Below are 18658 nucleotides of genomic sequence, written 5' to 3' on the forward strand. Positions count from 1 at the left end.
CAGGCCTACAATTATGTACTGTACAACACAAGATGCAACCTGAAAGTCAAATGATCAATATGCAAGCTTCTCCAGGTGCTGGAAATCCACAGCAACACCCACAAGATGATGGAGGAACTCAGCAGTCAGGCAGCAACCACCAGAAGGAATAAACAGTCAACGCTGCTGGCAGAGAACTGGTTCAAATGAAGCTTATTGTCATTTAACTATATACATGTATACTGTCAAATGAGACGTTTCTCTCAACCAGGGTGTAAAGCACAGATGTACACATAACAATAACATGAAAGTTAGGATAAAATCCACAGATGAATTATGCATAAATAAACAAAATAAAGTGCATTAATTAAATATTGTAAGATATATAGCAGATTAACCGGTGACACTTCAAATGCAATGTGGCAGGGAGTTCAGAAGCCTAACGGCCTGAGGTAAAAAACTGTTTTTCATTCTAACCTGGCTGATGTAGGAAGTCAAAATGGATGCTGGATGGATGGGTGGGATCCTTGATAATACTAAGGGCTCTGCGTATGCAGCGCCTCTGATAAATGCCCCTGATAGATGGTAGGGAAACACCCATGATCCTCTTAGCCATTCCCACAGCCCTCTGTAAGGACTTTTGGCCCAATGCTCAACTGCTCCCATACTAGGTAGAAATGCAACTTGTCAGGATGCTCCCAATGGTGCTCCTATATATAAAAAAAGTTCAGTCCTGAAGGTGAATCTCAGTCTAAAATGTCAACTGTCTATTTCTCTCCATAGATGTTGCCTGACGGCAGCTTGTGTGTGTAGTTCTGCAAGTTAGTTTTCCTGGTCCAAAAATGTTAATGCTTCCTGCCAAAATAGGAATTCCTCAGTGAATGGACCAGAATGCTCATATTCCTATCCCTGAACAATCCCAAGACTGCACTAACCCTTTCTCTAACTACTGTCTTGGAACCCCCACTCTACTTCAATTCAAGTTTAATTGACATTCAACCATATATGAATACTCATGAAAACAGCCAAACCAGACAGTGTTACTCTAGGGTTATGTTACAAAACACAGTACCAACAGTCTTGCAGAGCACAAACAACACACAAGATAGCAAGCGCAAATAGTATCACAATCACACAACAAAAGGGTCCCAAAACTTGTGCTGTCAATCCACCGTTGACCACAATGGAGCCCGTCTCCCACTGAGTGAACACTGGGTGGGGACGGCAGCACCAACTCCAACCTGGACGTCGTCATGCCATACCGCCACTGTGGTGATCATGGGACAGAAGGCCTAGGGAGAAAGAAAAGGGGGAGGGGGTAAGCCCAGAGGATGGGCAAGGGGTATAGTGAGAGGGACAGAGGGAGAAAGAGAGAAAAAGAATGTGTGAATAAATAACGGATGGGGTACGAGGGAGAGGTGGGGCATTAGCGGAAGTTTGAGAAGTCAATGTTCATGCGGAAGTTTGAGAAGCCTGTCCCATGATCCTCTCATATCCCTTTTGCCAATCAACTGTCCAGCTCTTGGCTCCATCCCTCCCCCTCCTGTCTTCTCCTATCATTTCGGATCTCCCCCTCCCACTTTCAAACCTCTTACTAGCTCTTCTTTCAGTTAGTCCTGACGAAGGGTCTCGGCCCGAAACGTCGACTGTACCTCTTCCTAGAGATGCTGCCTGGCCTGCTGCGTTCACCAGCAACTTTTATGTGTGTTGCTTGAAATTCCAGCATCTGCAGATTTCGTGTTTGCGTTTTTAAATGATTTTTGAAATTAGTTTTGACATTAGTGGATGAGAATATTGAGTATTCAACTTGCCAAAATTAATGGAACTTAGCAACATAATTAAGAACATAATGACACTAAAGAGTGACAAATCTCCTTGGTTTAGAGTCAGAGTAATACACCATGGAAATAGGCCCTTCAGCCCAAATCTGGAACTCAAATCCAAAACTCTAAGGGATGCAGACTCAGATGATACTTTTAAATGCTAGCTCGAAACCTATTTGTTTCACCTTGCTTTTAATTAACATCTTTTTCCTCTTTAATTCTTATGTTTGTATTTTATTCTATTGTAAAGCCGTTTGGACTACATCGTTTATATGAAATGTACCCTATAAATAAGTTGTTGTTATTAACCCATTCATGCCAACCACAGTGCCATCAAGTTAGTCTTATTTGCACAGGTTTGGCCCTGTCCCTCCAAACTCTGTTACGGAGGGGTTTGGAGCGACAGGGAAGATTGCCGCTTTTAAATGTTGCCAGTATACCCAAGTTTTCAAAGTAGGTTATTAAAAACATTTCATAAACTTTCATTATAATTTTACAAATCACACACCTGACACATCAGCTCTGGCTTTTTCTCTCTCTCTAAACATTCTACCTGACTTTGATATTTTCTGTTTTTAGCTTCTTTCCAAAGTTTTTTTCAATTAAGGAACTGTTTTGTTAGATAAGAACATTATGAACATCATTCAGCTATTTCTGAGAGTGGCATAGTTGTTGTATCTGGTAGAATTGCTGCTACATTGCTCCAGTGACCTCGGTTTGATCATGACCTCCACCACTGTGTGGCGTTTGCTCATTCGCTCTGTGACTGTGTGAGTGTACTGGTTTCTTCCCGAATCGCTAAAGACACGCAGGATTGAAGATTAATTAGCCATCGTAATATTGCCTCTAGTGTTTTGGTGTCATTCAGTCATAGAGCACAGTTTACTCCGGCCAATTTTCTTGCACTCTTTCAAGTTTATCAATATCTTTGCTGCAGGTAGGTGACCACAACTGCACATAGTCCTCCTAAATGAGCCATACCAATGTCTTAAATAACTTCAATATAACATCCCAACTACTGTACTCAATGTAATACGCACAAAATGCTGGAAGAACTCAGCAGGTCAGGCAGCATCTATGGAAATGATAGTCGACATTTCAGGGCCGAGACCCTTCTTCAGGACAGTACTGAAATCAACACTCTGATTCATGAAGACCAATGTGCTAAAAGTTTTCTTGACCCTATCTACCTGTGATGCCATTTTCAAGGAATTATGTATCGATAGGCACAGGCTCTTTTGTTCTACCACACTCCTTGGTTCCCTATTGAGTAAGTCTTACCCTGCCTGGTTTGTCCTACCAAAGTGCAGCACTCTCCTACTCCAACAGATAAAGTCCACATGAAAACACACAAAAGTCCTGACGAAGGGTCTCGGCCCGAAACGTCAACTGTACCTTTTCCTAGAGATGCTGCCTGGCCTGCTGTGTTCACCAGCAACTTTGATGTGTGTTGCTCAAAACATTCAATATTTACATATTTTTATCAGATATTAGAAACATAATATGCATTAAAAATATCCTCAGGATAAGAAATGATAACTCACCATTTCTGCATATAGGTGGTGGTGGCTCAAAATTGTTATTTTCCATACAATAAATTGTAGAATCTCCAATCATTACAAATCCTGGATTACATTTGTAGACAACTGCATCACCAAATTTGTGTACGACTGAAAATCCTACATATACCTGGCCATTTTCTGGTGTTTCTGGACGAAAACACCTAACAACTGATAAGCATTGCATTAGACACCACAGACTCAAGCAAAAAATATTTTAACATGATTGTAAGTATACACAAAAACAATGAAGAAAAATCTGGCTCCCTTGAAGAAAGGTAGGTGGAATTATAAAAGAAAAAAAATGTTCATGGCAAAAGTTAAATATTTAACAATTGAACAGAATACTTGCAGTTTAAATATTTAAGTACTAAATATTTACTAGGTATTGTCTGAAGTGTTTATACAGAATAGATTGGTTTGATTTATTTATTTAGAGATAGAGCACAGAACAGGCCTTTCTGTCCCAAAGAGCCATGCCACGCAGCAACCCACCTCTTTAACTGTAGCCTAATCATGGGACAGTTTACAATGACCAATTGACCTAATAACCAGTATATCTTTGGAACGTGGGAGGAAACCGGAGCAACTGGAAGAAACCCAAGCATTCGCAGGAAGGACGTACAACCTCCTTACAAAACGGCACTGGAATTGAACTCCGAAGTCCGACAACCCGAGCTGTAATAGCATTGCACTAACTGCCACACTACCGTGAGAAGGTTGCCACTCTGACAAATTGAGCAAAAGGTTTTCCACATTCACTGGAAGATGGAAGAGTAAGAGAGGATCTTGCTGAAAGCAAGGCTGTGGCTAGTGGGACTCACGAGTAGATGGAGAAAATGTTTCCTATAGCTGAACGGTCTAGTTTGGGATGACATCGCCTCAGAATGAGAGATTGGCTATCTAAAAGACAGGTGAAACTAACTTCCCTTGTTATAAATTAATTCATGTAAATCAGCTCAGGTAACAGAAACTACCCCTTATTAAATTCATAAATGACTACCAAAAAAAAAACTGAGATACAGAACAAAAAGTGGCTCTTAGAAATCTATGGGAGAAAAAAACAATTAAATAAACACAAAAAAGGAAAAGAAACAGCAAATTTTGTCAGGGGTTCATGTTTCAGAACTTCCCAATATGGCAGTTTTCTCAGCACACAGCCTCTCTCAAATATGCAGTGTATTGTGTAATTTAAAAGACACAGTAGAGTAGTGATTAGGACAACACTTTACATTACAGGTGACCCGGGTTCAATTCCCACTACTGCCTGTAAGGAGTTTGCACGTTCTCCCCGTGACCACGTGGGCTTCCTCTGGGTGTTCCAGTTTCCTCCTACAGTCCAAAGACCTATTGGTTAGTAGGCTAATTGGTCATTGTAAATTGTCCTGTGATTGGGTTAAGGTTAAATTGGGGGATTGCTGGACGGCACGGCTCAAAAGGCCGAAGAGCCAATTCCACACAGTATCTCGATAATTTTTTTTTAATGTTAAAGATTTCCTCAAAAAGGGCATATCAGCTCATCCTCAATCACCAAAAGGAAATTGATCTGCAACACCTTGAGCTCACTGAGAACTATGCAAAATAGCATCCATTGCAATCAAACAAACGCTACTGGAAATTTAATTGTATTACAGATATTTAGGAGGAAGTACTAATGTTACTGAAAAGTTCAATTATGCATTGGTTATCAGCGGCCACCGATTTAACTTTATAAAATGATTGAATATTGTCAGAATCAGGTTTAATATCATCAGCACACTGTATGTCATGCAATTTGTTAACTTTGTGGCAACAGTACTATGCTATACATGATTAGAAACAGGCACGAAAAAAACTGTGAATTACAGTAAATATGTAAAATAGTTAAATTAAATAAGCAGTGCAAAAAACTAGAAATATAATAGTGAGGCAGTGTTCGTGGGTTCAATGCCCATTCAGAAATCGGAGGCAGAGGGGAAGAAGCTGTTTCTGCATCTTTGACTGCGTGTATTCAGGCTCCTGTACCTCCTCCCTGATGGTATCAATGAGAAGAGGGCATGTCCTGGGTGGCGGGGGTCCTTCATGATGGACGCCACCTTCTTGAGACATGGTTCTTTGAAGATGCCCTGCATACCACGGAGGCTAGTGCCCAGGATGGAGTTGACTAATTTTACAATTCTCTGCAGCTTACTTCGATCCAATGCAGTAGCCGCCACCCCCCTTCATACCAGATGGTGTTGCAGCCAGATAGAATGCTCTCCACGGTACATCTGTATAAATTTGCAAGTATGTTTGGTAACATATCGACTCTCTTCAAACTCCGAAAGAAATATAACTGCTGTCTTGCCTTCTTTATAGTTGCATCGATATGTTGGGGTTGGGTTTGGTCCTCAGAGATATTAATACCCAAGAACTTGAAATTGTTCAATCTCTCCATTTATGATCCCTCTACTGAAGTCCACAATCAATTCTTTGCCCTTACTGACATTGAGTGCAAGGCTGATGCTACAACACTACTCAACCAGTTGATCTCCACAATTAAAGTCTACATTGGTTTAACGGTTCCATTTTATATTAGAGAATGTATACAGTATACGACCTGAAATTCTTACTCTTCACAGACATCCACCAAACAAGAGAAAACCCCAAAGAATGAATGACAGAAAAAATGTTAGAACTCCGAAGCCCCCACCAGCTCCTCCCATGCAAAAACAGCAGCAAAGCATCAACTCACCCCCCACTTGTTCCAGCCAGAAGCATCAGCCCCCACACCACCTTCAGGCAAGCAACAGCAAAGCCCCCAAAGAGACTATGATCTAGATCCATCAAAAACTACAGCCTATAACCCTGCACTTCAACATGCCAGAGGCTCTCACTAACAAGGGAGAGAGAGGTGCCATCCCTTCCACAGTGAGAGGGGAGACCAACAGATTGCTGTTTGGTCTCCATTGGTGGACAATTTTAACATATCTTGCTCTAAATTTGATATTTAAGTACTGATTAAGCACTTCAAATACAAAACCCCTTCCGTCTTCCACTCTCAAATGTGATGTCCAAATTCCCTGCTTAATTCTCTAATTGAACTTGAATACAGAAACTGAGCAAAAGCCTGAATTATCATTCACATACTAAATCATTGGTCTGTGCCAATATTGAATCTATCCACCTTGGTTACAAAATCTTTAATTATGAATCTATAAAGTAAAAATAATTAGTTCATCTGGTATATCTCCACTTCAGGGCTGCCTCAAGCAAACATGCACAAAAGTCAGCTGATTCTGGAGCACGACTTCTCAGGAGGATTGTCCACATCTGATTGGGCCCCATGAACAGTTCTTTCAACTGTCTGTAATATCATGAGAAGTGAGTTCGTCTGGATGAAGACTGGCTTCTGTGACAGCGACGACGGTGAAGAGACAGACGAGATCATTAGCACTTCGACTTCATCATTTGCATGCAGTTCTTTTTAAAAAAACAAGGGTTTTGTTTTTTTTTTGCAGCTTCTACATAACCTTATCCTTTTCATGCAGAATAGAGACAACTTTTGGAGTGGGGAAACCATACCACCAGAACTTCAGTTTTAAAAAAAGTGGTCACTTAATGCAAAATACTTGTAATATAGAAAAACAATAAATGGAACATGGTAAAAGGTTAACATTCATCAAACCGATTTTTAGCCAGCAGCTCAAACCTTGTACATGTTTAACAATTCTGTCGCTTTTTTTTTGAACAGCAGCTGTTAGCTATCTGTTTTTGACCCCTTCCATTCTGCATCTGAAATCCTTTTATTAATTAAATAAACCTGCCTTCTACTCACCACTTTAGAAACAGCTTGTCCCTTTGCCAACAAATTTCTGAACAGACAATCAAACAACCATGTACACTACTTAACTATTTTTGCACTACCTAATTTATTTTTATATATTTCTTAATGTAATTCAGTTTTTTATGTACTGCTCCCACAAACAACAAATTTCATGACATTTGTCAGTGATATTACCTGATTCTGATTCTCTATCAGACATCCCATCTAGTCACGTGCAGTTTGCCAACTCCAAACCCCACTGCTTTCTGCACCATGAATGGAAATCTTTTAAGATCTTTACCCCCATAGTTTTGATGAATGAACAGAACCAGAAATATTAACAACTTCATTCTCCATTGATGATGCCTGATTCACAGCCAATTTCCAACATTACTTGTTTCTCATTTACATTTCCTGCAACTGCGGTACTTGTATGTGACATGGTTAAGCAGTGGCTGTTTGTGAAGCTGACCTGGATAACTTCAACATGAGTATTAATTCACAAGCTGTTCTTCACTTTCCCACCCTCAGCTGAGAAAATGCCAAATTAAATTTTATACTAAACTTATATACCTTTGCATGTTGGAATATTCTTGTTCCATTGTCCAGTTGTCCCACATATAAGAGAACTTGAACCAATTAATGAGAAATCATTAATACACGAAAACTTTGCAACCATTCCATATTCCCAGAATCCTCCTTGAGGTGGTGATGGTGTTAATCCATTATCAATGCTTGGAAGGTCAGGACATTTGATAGCTGGGAACAAATCAAATTCAGTTAACGTTCTGAATAGAACGTCCGATCAAAACTTCAAATTTCGAAGTAAATATTACTACCACCATGTATAACGCTGAGATTAATTTTCCTGTGGGTATACTCAGCAAATCTATAGAATAGTAACTATAACGGGGTCAATGAAAGATCAACTAGAGTATAGAAGACAACAAACTATGCAAATTGAAATATAAATAAATAGCAATAAATAATAAGAACGTGAGATAACAAAATAAAGAGTCCTCGAAAATGAGATCATTGGTTGTGGGAACATCTCAATGGATGAGCAAGTGAGCGTAGTTATCCCCTTTGTTCAAGACCGTGATGGCTGTGTGATAGTAACTGTTATTGAACCTGGTGGTGCGAGCCCTGAGGGTCTTGTACCTTCTACCTGAAGGCAGCCGTGAGAAAAGAGCATGGCCTGAGTGGTGAGGATCTCTGGTGGTGGATGCTGTTTTCCTATGACAGTGTTTCATGTAGTTATACTCAATGGTTGGGAAGGTTTTACCCGTGATGTACTAGGCCAAATCCACCACCTTTTGTAGGATATTTAACTTCATGGTTAAAAATGAGTCATCCAGTATACGAAGTGATGCCAATCAAAACAGTGCAGCAAAACAGAGGCTGCAAACCACTCCAAAAGAACAACACAGACCCAACAGGAATGACAGCTGTAGTGCTAAAATGCTGTAGTGCATAAAAGGCAAGGCAGGGTGTTGTGGGAGATGGAGAGATGGTTGTGGTGGAAGGTAAAGAGTAAAGGACAGCTATTAACATTTTTATTAAATTAGTTCTCTGCAAATTGTTTCTACTGCAAAGATCCATATACTCCTCATCTCCGTTTCCCAGATATACAGCTTGGTAGGTGGACTGAAACCTTACGTGAGTAGTGTTCCCACAGTAAAATGAGGGATGGAATTCTAAGATTTTGAAACTGAAGAAGAAACTATATGCATAAAAATCAGGTTGCATACTGAAAGTCACCTGACTTCTCATTTCAGTGAATCATTTTATCTCTGCCATTCCCCACGAGTACAAAATTAGTCCTCTCAGCAACATAACCATGGGCCATCCACTCTCTTGACATGACGTATGCCAGTGATATTAAACCTGATACTAACTTTGATTTTGACTCCATTATCCCTTAATTTCTCAGATTGCTTGTCTAATATCTACCACTAGATGAGCAGAACTCTCCACCAACTAAATACCTGGGTGACCATAGCTGGTGCCTTCGTTTGTGTTTCAACCTCTGCCCCACAATGACCAATTCTATCCTGTTCTCTTGGACCTGTATGAAACTGAACTGCAGCAGTCATGGCACTATAAGGTTTTGATAATGCATTATTACAAATATTGACCATTTTCACTTCAGATTTCTATCCTTAGCTAATTCCATCTGCTGCTGAAACATTCAGCCAGGCCATTATTACTTCCAATTAGAACACAGAATGTTTAACAGTGCAGACCCTTCAGTCCACAATGTTGTTCCAACTTTTTAACCTACTCCAAGATCAATATAATCCTTCCCTCCCACAATTCTGTCACTTTTCTATCATCCGTATGCCAATTCTGTTATTTTCTTGTACAGGTTCTCTCATTCTACATTTTGTATTCTTTCAGGCAAAACTCTGCTCCCCATCTGAATGACATGGTTCTTTTCACCTAGCGTGACTATGCATGCCGGCCTAAAATGAATCTCTGCTAATAACATAATTTTGAATTTCACGGTTAGTTTTCAGTGGCAGCCTTACCCCTCATCAGCTCTGATCTTCTCTAAGCTCGAATCCCTAATGTATTTGTGTTCCATCATCATCATGTGCCATGTCATATGACGTGAGCGATCCTGTGCCATGTCGTATGACGTGGGCGATCCTGTGCCATGTCATATGATGTGGGCAATCATGGTCTATCCATGACCGTGATTGATCCTGCCAAATGTTTTTACAGAAGTGGTTTGCAGTTGCATCAACCCATCAGTCCACCTAATTTAATCACGCCACTATTTCTGGCTATGATTATATACTCACTGGCCACTTTATTAGGTACACCTGCTCATTAAAATAAATATCCAATCAGCCAATGATGTGACAGTAACTCAATGCATAAAAACATGCAGCCATGGTTAAAAGGTTCAGCTGTTGTTCAAACCAAACATCAGAATGGTGAAGAAATGTGATCTAAGTGACTGACCATGGAAAGATTGTTGGTGTCAGATGGGGTGGTATGTCAGAAACTGCTGATATCCCTGGGATCTTCACACACAACATAGAAACATAGAAAATCTACAGCACAATACAGGCCCTTCGGCCCACAAAGTTGTGCCGAACATGTCGCCACCTTAGAAATTACTAGACTTCCCCATAGCCCTCTATTTTTCTAAGCTCCATGTACCTATCCAAAAGTCTCTTAAAAGACCCTATCGTATCTGCCTCCACCACCATTGCCGGCAGCCCATTCCACTCACTCACCACTCCCTGCGTAAAAAATTTACCCCTGACATCACTTCTGTACCTACTCCCCAGCACCTTAAACCTGTGTCCTCTTGTGGCAACCATTTCAGCCCAGGGAAAAAGCCTCTGACTATCCACATGATCAATACCTCTCATCATCTTATACACCTCTATCAGGTCACCTCTCATCCTCCGTTGCTCCAAGGAGAAAAGGCTGAGTTCACTCAACCTGTTTTCATAAGGCATGCTCCACAATCCAGGCAACATCCTTGTAAGTCTCCTCTGCACCCTTTCTATGGCTTCCACATCCTTCCTCTATTGAGGCGACCAGAACTGAGCACAGTACTCCAAGTGGGGTCTGACCAGGGTCCTATATAGCTGCAACATTACCTCTTGGCTCCAAAATTAAATTCCACGATTAATGAAGGCCAATACACCATATGCCTTCTTAACCACAGCGTCAAACTGCACAGCTGCTTTGAGCGTCATATGGATTCGGACCCTAAGATCCCTCTGATCCTCCACACTGCCAAGACTCTTACCATTAATACTCTATTCTACCATCATATTTGACCTACCAAAATGAACCACTTCACACTTATCTGGGTTGAACTCCATCTGCCACTTCTCAGCCCAGTTTTGCACCCTATCAATATCCCGCTGTAACCTCTGACAGCCCTCCACACTATCCACAACACCTCCAACCTTTGTGCCATCAGCAAACTTACTAACCTATCCCTCCACTTCCTCATCCAGGTCATTTATAAAAATCACGGAGAGTAAGGGTTCCAGAACAGATCCCTGAGGCACGCCACTGGTCATTGACCTCCATGCAGAATATGACCCATCTACAACCACTCTTTGCCTTCTGTGGGCAAGCCAGTTCTGGATCCACAAAGAAATGTCCCCTTGGATTCCATGCCTCCTTACTTTCTCAATAAGCCTCGCATGTGGTACCTTAGCAAATGCTTTGTTGAAATCCATATATACTACATCTACTACTCTTCCTTCATGTGTTTAGTCACATCCTCAAAAAATTCAATCAGGCTTGTAAGGCATGACCTGCCCTAACATAGTCCTGACGAAGGGTCTCGGCCTGAAACGTCGACTGCACCTCTTCCTACAGATGCTGCTTGGCCTGCTGCGTTCACCAGCAACTTTGATGTGTGTGACTATTCCTAATCATATTATACCTCTCCAAATGTTCATAAATCCTGCCTCTCAGGATCTTCTCCATCAACTTACCAATCACTGAAGTAAGACTCACTGGTCTATAATTTCCTGGGCTATCTCTACTCCCTTTCTTGAATAAAGGAACAACATCTGCAACCCTCCAATCCTCCGGAACCTCTCCCGGCCCCAATGATATTCAAAGATCATCGCCAGAGGCTCAGCAATCTCCTCCCTCGCCTCCCACAGTAGCCTAGGGTACATCTCATCCGGTCCTGGTGACTTATCCAACGATGCTTTCCAAAAGCTCCAGCACATCCTCTTTCCTAATATCTACACGTTCAAGCTTTTCAGTCTGCTGCAAGTCTGCACTACAATCACCAAGATCCTTTTCCATAGTGAATACTGAAGTAAAGTATTCATTAAGTACCTCTGCTATTTCCTCTGGTTCCATACACACTTTCCCACTGTCACACTTGATAGGTCCTATTCTTTCACGTCTTATCCTCTTGCTCTTCACATATTTGTAGAATGCCTTGGGGTTTTCCTTAATCCTGCCCACCAAGGCCTTCTTATGGCCCCTTCTGGCTCTCCTAATTTCCTTTTTAAGCTCCTTCCTGTTAGCCTTGTAATCTTCTAGATCCCTAACATTACCTAGCTCTCTGAACGTTTTTTAAGCTTTTCTTTTCTTCTTGACTAGATTTATTACAACCTTTGTACACCACGGTTCCTGTACCCTACCATAACTTCCCTGTCTCATTGGAATGTACCTATGCAGAACTCCACACAAATATCCCCTGAACATTTGCCACATTTCTTCTGTACTTTTCCCTGCGAACATCTGTTCCCAACTTAAGCATCCAATTTCCTGCCTGATAGTCTCATAATTCCCCTTACTCCAATTAAACGCTTTTCTAACTTGTCTGTTCCTATCTCTCTCCAATGCTATTGTAAAGGAGATAGAATTATGATCTCTATCTCCAAAATGCTCTCCCACTGTGAGATCTGACACTTGACCAGATCTGACGTTCTCTGGAGTTTACAAAGAATGATGTGAAAAAGAGAAAAAAAACATCCAGCGGATGGAAACATCTTGCTAATGAGAGAGGTCAGAGGAGAATGGCCAGACTGATTCAAGATGATAGGGAGGCGACAGTAACTCAAATAACCACACATTACAACAATGGTGTGAAAAGGAGCATCTCTGAATGCATAACATGTTGAACCTCAAAGTGGGTGGCCTACAGGGGAAGAGCACACAGGTTCTATTCTGTACCTAATAAACTGGCCGTTGAGTGTGGATGCCCATTCACAAACAAAAAAAAAATTGCAGATGCTGGAAATTCAGAGCAACACACACAAAATGCTGGAGGGACTCAGCAGGCCAGGCAACATCTACAGAGAAGAGTAAACAGTTAACATTTCAAATTCAATAAAGTCAGAGGGCAGCAGAGATCACAGAGGGGGAGCAGTGAGGAACAGCTTCACTGAACTCGTGTCGAAGGGAAAATTTAAACTTCTTCAGGGTAGGGATACCTCAAAAAAACTTTGCTGTAGTAGTACCTAGTCCCAAAACATTAACTGTTTACTCTTTTCCAGAAATGCCACCTGGCCTGCTGACTTCCTCCAGCATTTTGTAGATGCCCAATGTTCCGGCTCAAGGATACCCTTCACTTTCTCAGCCTCTCTCTTCTTCAAGGTGCTTTTAAAGCGTACTTTATCCTTGCCCATTTTTCTAAACTTTACCTAAATTGATGTCAAATTTTATTTGACACTACTCCCAAAAAATGTGTTACACTGGGTTAATTCATTCAAAAATATTATCTAAATACATGCAAGTGATGTTGCCAAAATACCAGTGAGACCCCAACAAATTGGATCTGTTTCTGAAGGATTTGAATCTGCTAAAGAGCCAGCAGAAGAGATTTAATTAGATTGCTTTCAGTACAGAGGGGTTTCAGCTACATATTTAGACTGGAGAAATTGGGGTTGTTCTGCTTGGAGCAAAGTGAGCAACTTATCTACAAAAGGATGTGCTAGCATTGGAGATGGTTCAGAGGAGGTTCACGAGAACGATCTTGGCAATTAAACGGTTAATGCATGAGGAACATTTGATAGCTCTGGTATGTACATGTTGGAGCTTAAAATAAAGGGAATATCAGGAAACTTATCAAATATTGAAAGGCCCAAAAAGAGTGTGTCCTATAGTGTGGGAGTCCAAGACCAAGGGCATAGCTTCAGAATGTCAGGATATCCCTGTAGAACAGAAATGAAGAGGAATTTCTTTAGCCAGATGGTGGTAGATCTGTGGAATCTGTTGCCACAGATGGCTGTGCTTGCCAAGTCATTGGGTATGTTGAAACTGGAGGTTCATAGGTTTTTGATTAGTAAGGGTGTTAAAGGTTACAGGGAGAAGGCAGGAGAATCGGGGTGGGAGGAGTAATAAATCAGCCATTATGGAATGACAGAGAGGACCCAAGGGGCAGCGTGGCTAAATTCTTTTCATACGTATAACCATATAACAATTACAGCATGGAAACAGGCCATCCCAGCCGTTCTAGTCCATGCTGAACTCTTACTCTCACCTAGTCCCAGCGACCTGCACTCAGCCCATAACCCTCCATTCCTTTCCTGTCCATATATCTATCCAATTTAACTTTAAACGACAACATAGAACCTGCCTCAACCACTTCTGCTGGAAGCTCATTCCACACAGCTACCACTCTCTGAGTAAAGAAGTTCCCCCTCATCTTACCCCTAAACTTTTGTCCTCTAATTTTCAACTGTTGTTTGAATCTTCCCCACTCTCAATGGAAAAAGTCTATCCACGTCAACTCTATCTATCCCCCTCATAATTTTAAACACCTCTATCAAGTCCCCCCCTCAACCTTCTACGCTCTAAAGAATAAAGACCTAACTTGTTCAACCTTTCTCTGTAACTTAGGAGATGAAACCCAAGCAACATTTTAGTAAACCTCCTCTGTACTCTCTCAATTTTATTGACATCTTTCCTATAATTCGGTGACCAGAACTGTACACTTCTATGGTCTTATGACCAGAAACAATAGCATACAACTAAAATGTAATCTTTCCATAAGCCAAGTCAATCATCCAGAACAAAATACTCAGCCCTCTAGTCAAAAGGGAACTAGTACTTACTTTCACATGTTGGAACCTGGCCATCCCATCCACTGGCTAAACACAACCGGTATGATCTACCAACAATCATGTACCTATATAAAGGGAAATAATAATCCACTGTTTAAACAATCAATTCACACAGAAGAAGCTGGATAACTTTAGTCCGCACCTGTAATAACTATAGTTGATTTGAACAATTTCTATACCGACTTGCAAGATTTGGTTTAATTTCACACTTAAAGGTGAAGAAGGCAAATGCAATGTTAGGAGTCATTTTGCAAGGACTAGAATATAAAGGCAAAGATGTAATGTTGAGGCTTCATAAGGCACTGGTGAGGCCTTGCTTGGAGTATTGTGAGCAGTTTTGGGCCCCTTATCTAAGAAAAGATGTGCTGACATTGGAGAGGTTTCAGAGGAGGTTCACAAAACTGATTCCAGGAATAAAAGGCATTTGTAGACTGATTGATGGCTCTGGGCCTGTTCTTGCGAGAATTCAGAAGAATGGGGGAGGGGATCTCATTGAAACCTATTGAATGTTGAAAAGCCTTGATAGTGGATGTGGTGAGGGTTTTTCCTATAGTGGGGGAGTCTAGGATCAGGGGACACAGCCTCAGAGTAGAGGGACATCCATTTAGAATGGAGATCAGGAGAAATTTCTTTTGCCAGAGAATCTGTGGAATTAGTTGCCGACAGCTGTGGAGGCCAACTTATTGGGTATATTTATGGCAGAGATTGATAGATTCTTGATTGGTCAAGGCATGAAGGGATATGGGAAGTAGGTAGGAGATTGAGGCTGAGAGGGAAATGGATCAGCCATGGTGAAATGGTGCGGCAGACTCAATGGGCCAAATGACTTAATTCTGTTCCTATATCTTTAATTAATGAAAGGGTTAACAGTTGCTCAATCCCATGATTCTTCAAGATTTTTTTGCTTCAGTTTCCAGCTTTGGCAGTTCTTTGTGTCCCTATTATTCTATCGGTCTGGCCCCTACTTAGTTGGTCATATGACATAGGTGTCTGCTGACATGAGACAGAATGCACATAATATCTCCCTCTGACTTGTTACCATGATTGCGTACAGTTCTGGTTGCCCCACCACAGGAAGGATTTATAGGCTTTGGAGAGGGTGCAGAAAAGGTTTACCTGGATTAGAGGGCATGTGCTACAATGGGAGGTTAGACAAACTAGGGTTGTTTTTTCTTTCATCAGAAATCAAGAAGGGTTTCCATCCAAAACATCGACTGTTTATTAATTTCCATCGATGCTGCCTAACCTGTTGAGTTTGTTTATCTATCTCTCTCTCACCCTTGACATGGGGCAGAATAAGCCCTTTTGACCCTCTGGGCCACTCCGCCCAGCAATCCCGATTTAATCCTAGTCTAATCACTGGACAATTTACAATGACCAATTAACCTACCAACTGGTACGTCTTTGTGATGTGAGAGGAAACCGGAGCACCTGGAGGAGATCCACGCAGTCACAGGGAGAACATATAAACTCCTTACAGGCAGTGGTGGGACACTGAGTTTAAAAATCAGGAAGTTATGTTGCAGCTTGATAAAGCTCTAGATAGGTCACATCTGGAGTTCCGCAAACAGTTCTGGTTGCCTCACTATAATGTTAGCCAGAAAGAACTAGTCTACAAATCAGTGAATTCCAATGCATCAAGGATGGTGAATCAATTGTCTTTGTTCTGCCATGAGGTCAAAGGAATGGGGGCTGCCATTTTGTGAAGCTGCTCTGTATTCTCCATTCTGTGAACTGCTTGTGCTTGGCTGAGTAACTATTTTAAAGTTGACACAATGATGTTCCAGGTAATCTGCTAGACTAGAGATAATTTCTAAATAAGAAATTATTTGTGAGGTATTCGTGGTTAGATATATGCAGGTTTGTGAATGGTGGCATCTGTGTCTGCCCTGAATGATTTGACCTGATTACTGCTTTGGTAACTGATTTAGAACAAACAGCCATATAATTACCAGTTGTCACTTGCAGAAGGGCAATAAGAAGGCGTTATAGGTCTGTCAGATAACCCATAGCCAATGACATTAAAAAAATGACATTTGAACTGGTAATGAATGACAATAAAAGCAGAGGCTTTGAATAGAAAGTATTGACAACTCCAGAGATTAACCATCGCAGATACAACTATGAGCAACCCTATGTGGAACTTGTGGAGAGTGGATCGGGACTATGAGGAACACCTGGCCCGCATAGACTCGTTTGCCCAGGTCCTCTGATATACTGACACCCAGGAATTTAAAGTTACTGACCCTCTCCACCTCTGATGATTACTGGCTTATGGACCTCTGGTTTCCCTCTCCTGAAGTCCACAATCAGTTCCCTGGACTTACTGACATTGAGTGAGAGGTTGTTGTTATTGCACCACTCCGCCAAAATTTTAATCTCCCTCCCACATGCTGATTCATCACCACCGTTGATACAGCCCACAACAATGGTGTCATTCAGCAGAAGTGCTAAAATGCTTAATACTGGAGACATGTTTTTAAGGTGAGAAGGGGTAATTTCAAAGGAGATGTGAAGGACTATTTTTTTTTCAAAACACAGAGAGTGATGGGTGCCTGGAATGCGCTGCTGGGGTGGCGGTAATGGCAGATACATTAGAGACTTTTAAGGGACGTTTCAATAGGCACATGAATGTGAGGAGAATAGTTTAGTCAGCCATTTGATTGCTAATTTATTTGGTTCAACACAACATGCTTTGAGAGGCTGGTCAAGGACAACATCTGTAGCATGCTACCACCCACACTGGACCCCCTACAATTCGCCTACCAATACAACCAAATGACAGAAGATACAATGCCTACAGCTCTACACATTATCCTTACACATCTGGAAAACAGGAATGCTAATGTGAGAATGCTGTTCTTGAACTACAGTTCAGTATTCAACACCATTGTTCCCTCCAGGCTCGACAGGAAGCTCAGAGACCTCAGCCTTCACCCTGCCTTGTGTAGCTGGATCCTGGACTTCCTGTCAGATCGCTGGCAGGTGTTAAGAGTGGGCTCCCTCACATCTGCCCCTCTGACCCTCAACACAGGTGCCCCTCACGGCTGTGTATGAAGCCCTCTCCTTTACTCTCTGTATACCTATGACTGTGTCACCACCCACAGCTCCAATCTGCTAATTAAATTTGCTGACGACACTACACTGATTGGCCTAATCTCAAATAATAATGAGATAGCCTACAGGGTAGTCATCACCCTGACACAGTGGTGTCAAAAAAACAACCTCTCCTTCAATGTCGCAAAAACAAAGGAGCTGGTTATGGACTACAGGAGGAATGGAGATGGGCTAACCCCTAATGACATCAATGGATCTGAGGTTGAGGGGTGAACAGCTTTAAGTTCCTCGGCATAAACATCACCGAGGATCTCACATGGTCTGTACATACCGGCAGTGCCACAACAGTGCCTCTTTCACCTCAGATGGTTGAAGAAGTTTGGTATGGGCCATCAAATTCTAAGAACTTTCTACTAGGGCGCAATTGAGAGCATCCTGACTGGCTGCATCACTGCCTGGAATGGGAACTGTACCTCCCTCAACTGCAGGACTCTGCAGAGAGTGGTGCGGACAGCCCAGCGCATCTGTAGATGTGAACTTCTCACTATCCAGGACATTTACAAAGACAGGTGTGTAAAAGGGTCCGAAAGATCATTGGGGACCCAAGTCACCCCAACCACAAACTGTTACAGTTGCTACCATCCGGGAAACGGTACCGCAGTTTAAAAGCCAGGACCAACAGGCTTCAGGACAGCTTCTTCCACCAGGCCAACAGACTGCTTAATTCAAGCTGATGCAATTGTATTTCTATGTTATATTGACCATCTTGTTTTACATAATATTTATTACAAATTACGATCAATTGCACATTTAGACAGAGACGTAACGTAAAAATTTTTACTCCTGATATACATGAAGGGTGTAAGTAATAAAGTTAATTCAATTCAA

The 18658-nt window shown here is 41.6% G+C and overlaps 2 protein-coding genes across 10 annotated transcripts in view; one reads left to right on the forward strand and one right to left on the reverse strand.

Annotated features, from left to right (window-relative positions):
• The window catches only part of LOC134355375 (uncharacterized), a 58934-nt gene that overhangs the window by 27269 nt on the left and 13007 nt on the right, over positions 1-18658 (forward strand). Inside the window, exons 3-4 of one of the 5 annotated variants that reach the window (XR_010020055.1) lie at positions 5527-5626; positions 6581-7704. The exons of 2 other annotated variants lie outside the window; for them this stretch is intronic. The gene's annotated coding sequence lies outside the window, so the exon portion shown is untranslated. 2 more of the 5 variants (XR_010020051.1, XR_010020054.1) reach the window with 2 other exon arrangements.
• Positions 1-18658, reverse strand: part of LOC134355374 (complement receptor type 1-like) — a 103304-nt gene that overhangs the window by 6626 nt on the left and 78020 nt on the right. For 2 of the 5 annotated variants that reach the window (XM_063065161.1, XM_063065160.1), the window contains exons 14-16: positions 14705-14778; positions 7719-7904; positions 3347-3532 (exon numbers count right to left, since the gene is read on the reverse strand). The exons of 2 other annotated variants lie outside the window; for them this stretch is intronic. In XM_063065161.1, coding sequence (XP_062921231.1) covers positions 3347-3532; positions 7719-7904; positions 14705-14778 — 446 coding nt within the window. The remainder of the gene's footprint in view (positions 1-3346; positions 3533-7718; positions 7905-14704; positions 14779-18658) is intronic. One more of the 5 variants, XM_063065162.1, reaches the window with a different exon arrangement.

Source organism: Mobula hypostoma, chromosome 13 (genome assembly GCF_963921235.1).
Source record: "Mobula hypostoma chromosome 13, sMobHyp1.1, whole genome shotgun sequence".
NCBI lineage: Eukaryota > Metazoa > Chordata > Chondrichthyes > Myliobatiformes > Myliobatidae > Mobula > Mobula hypostoma.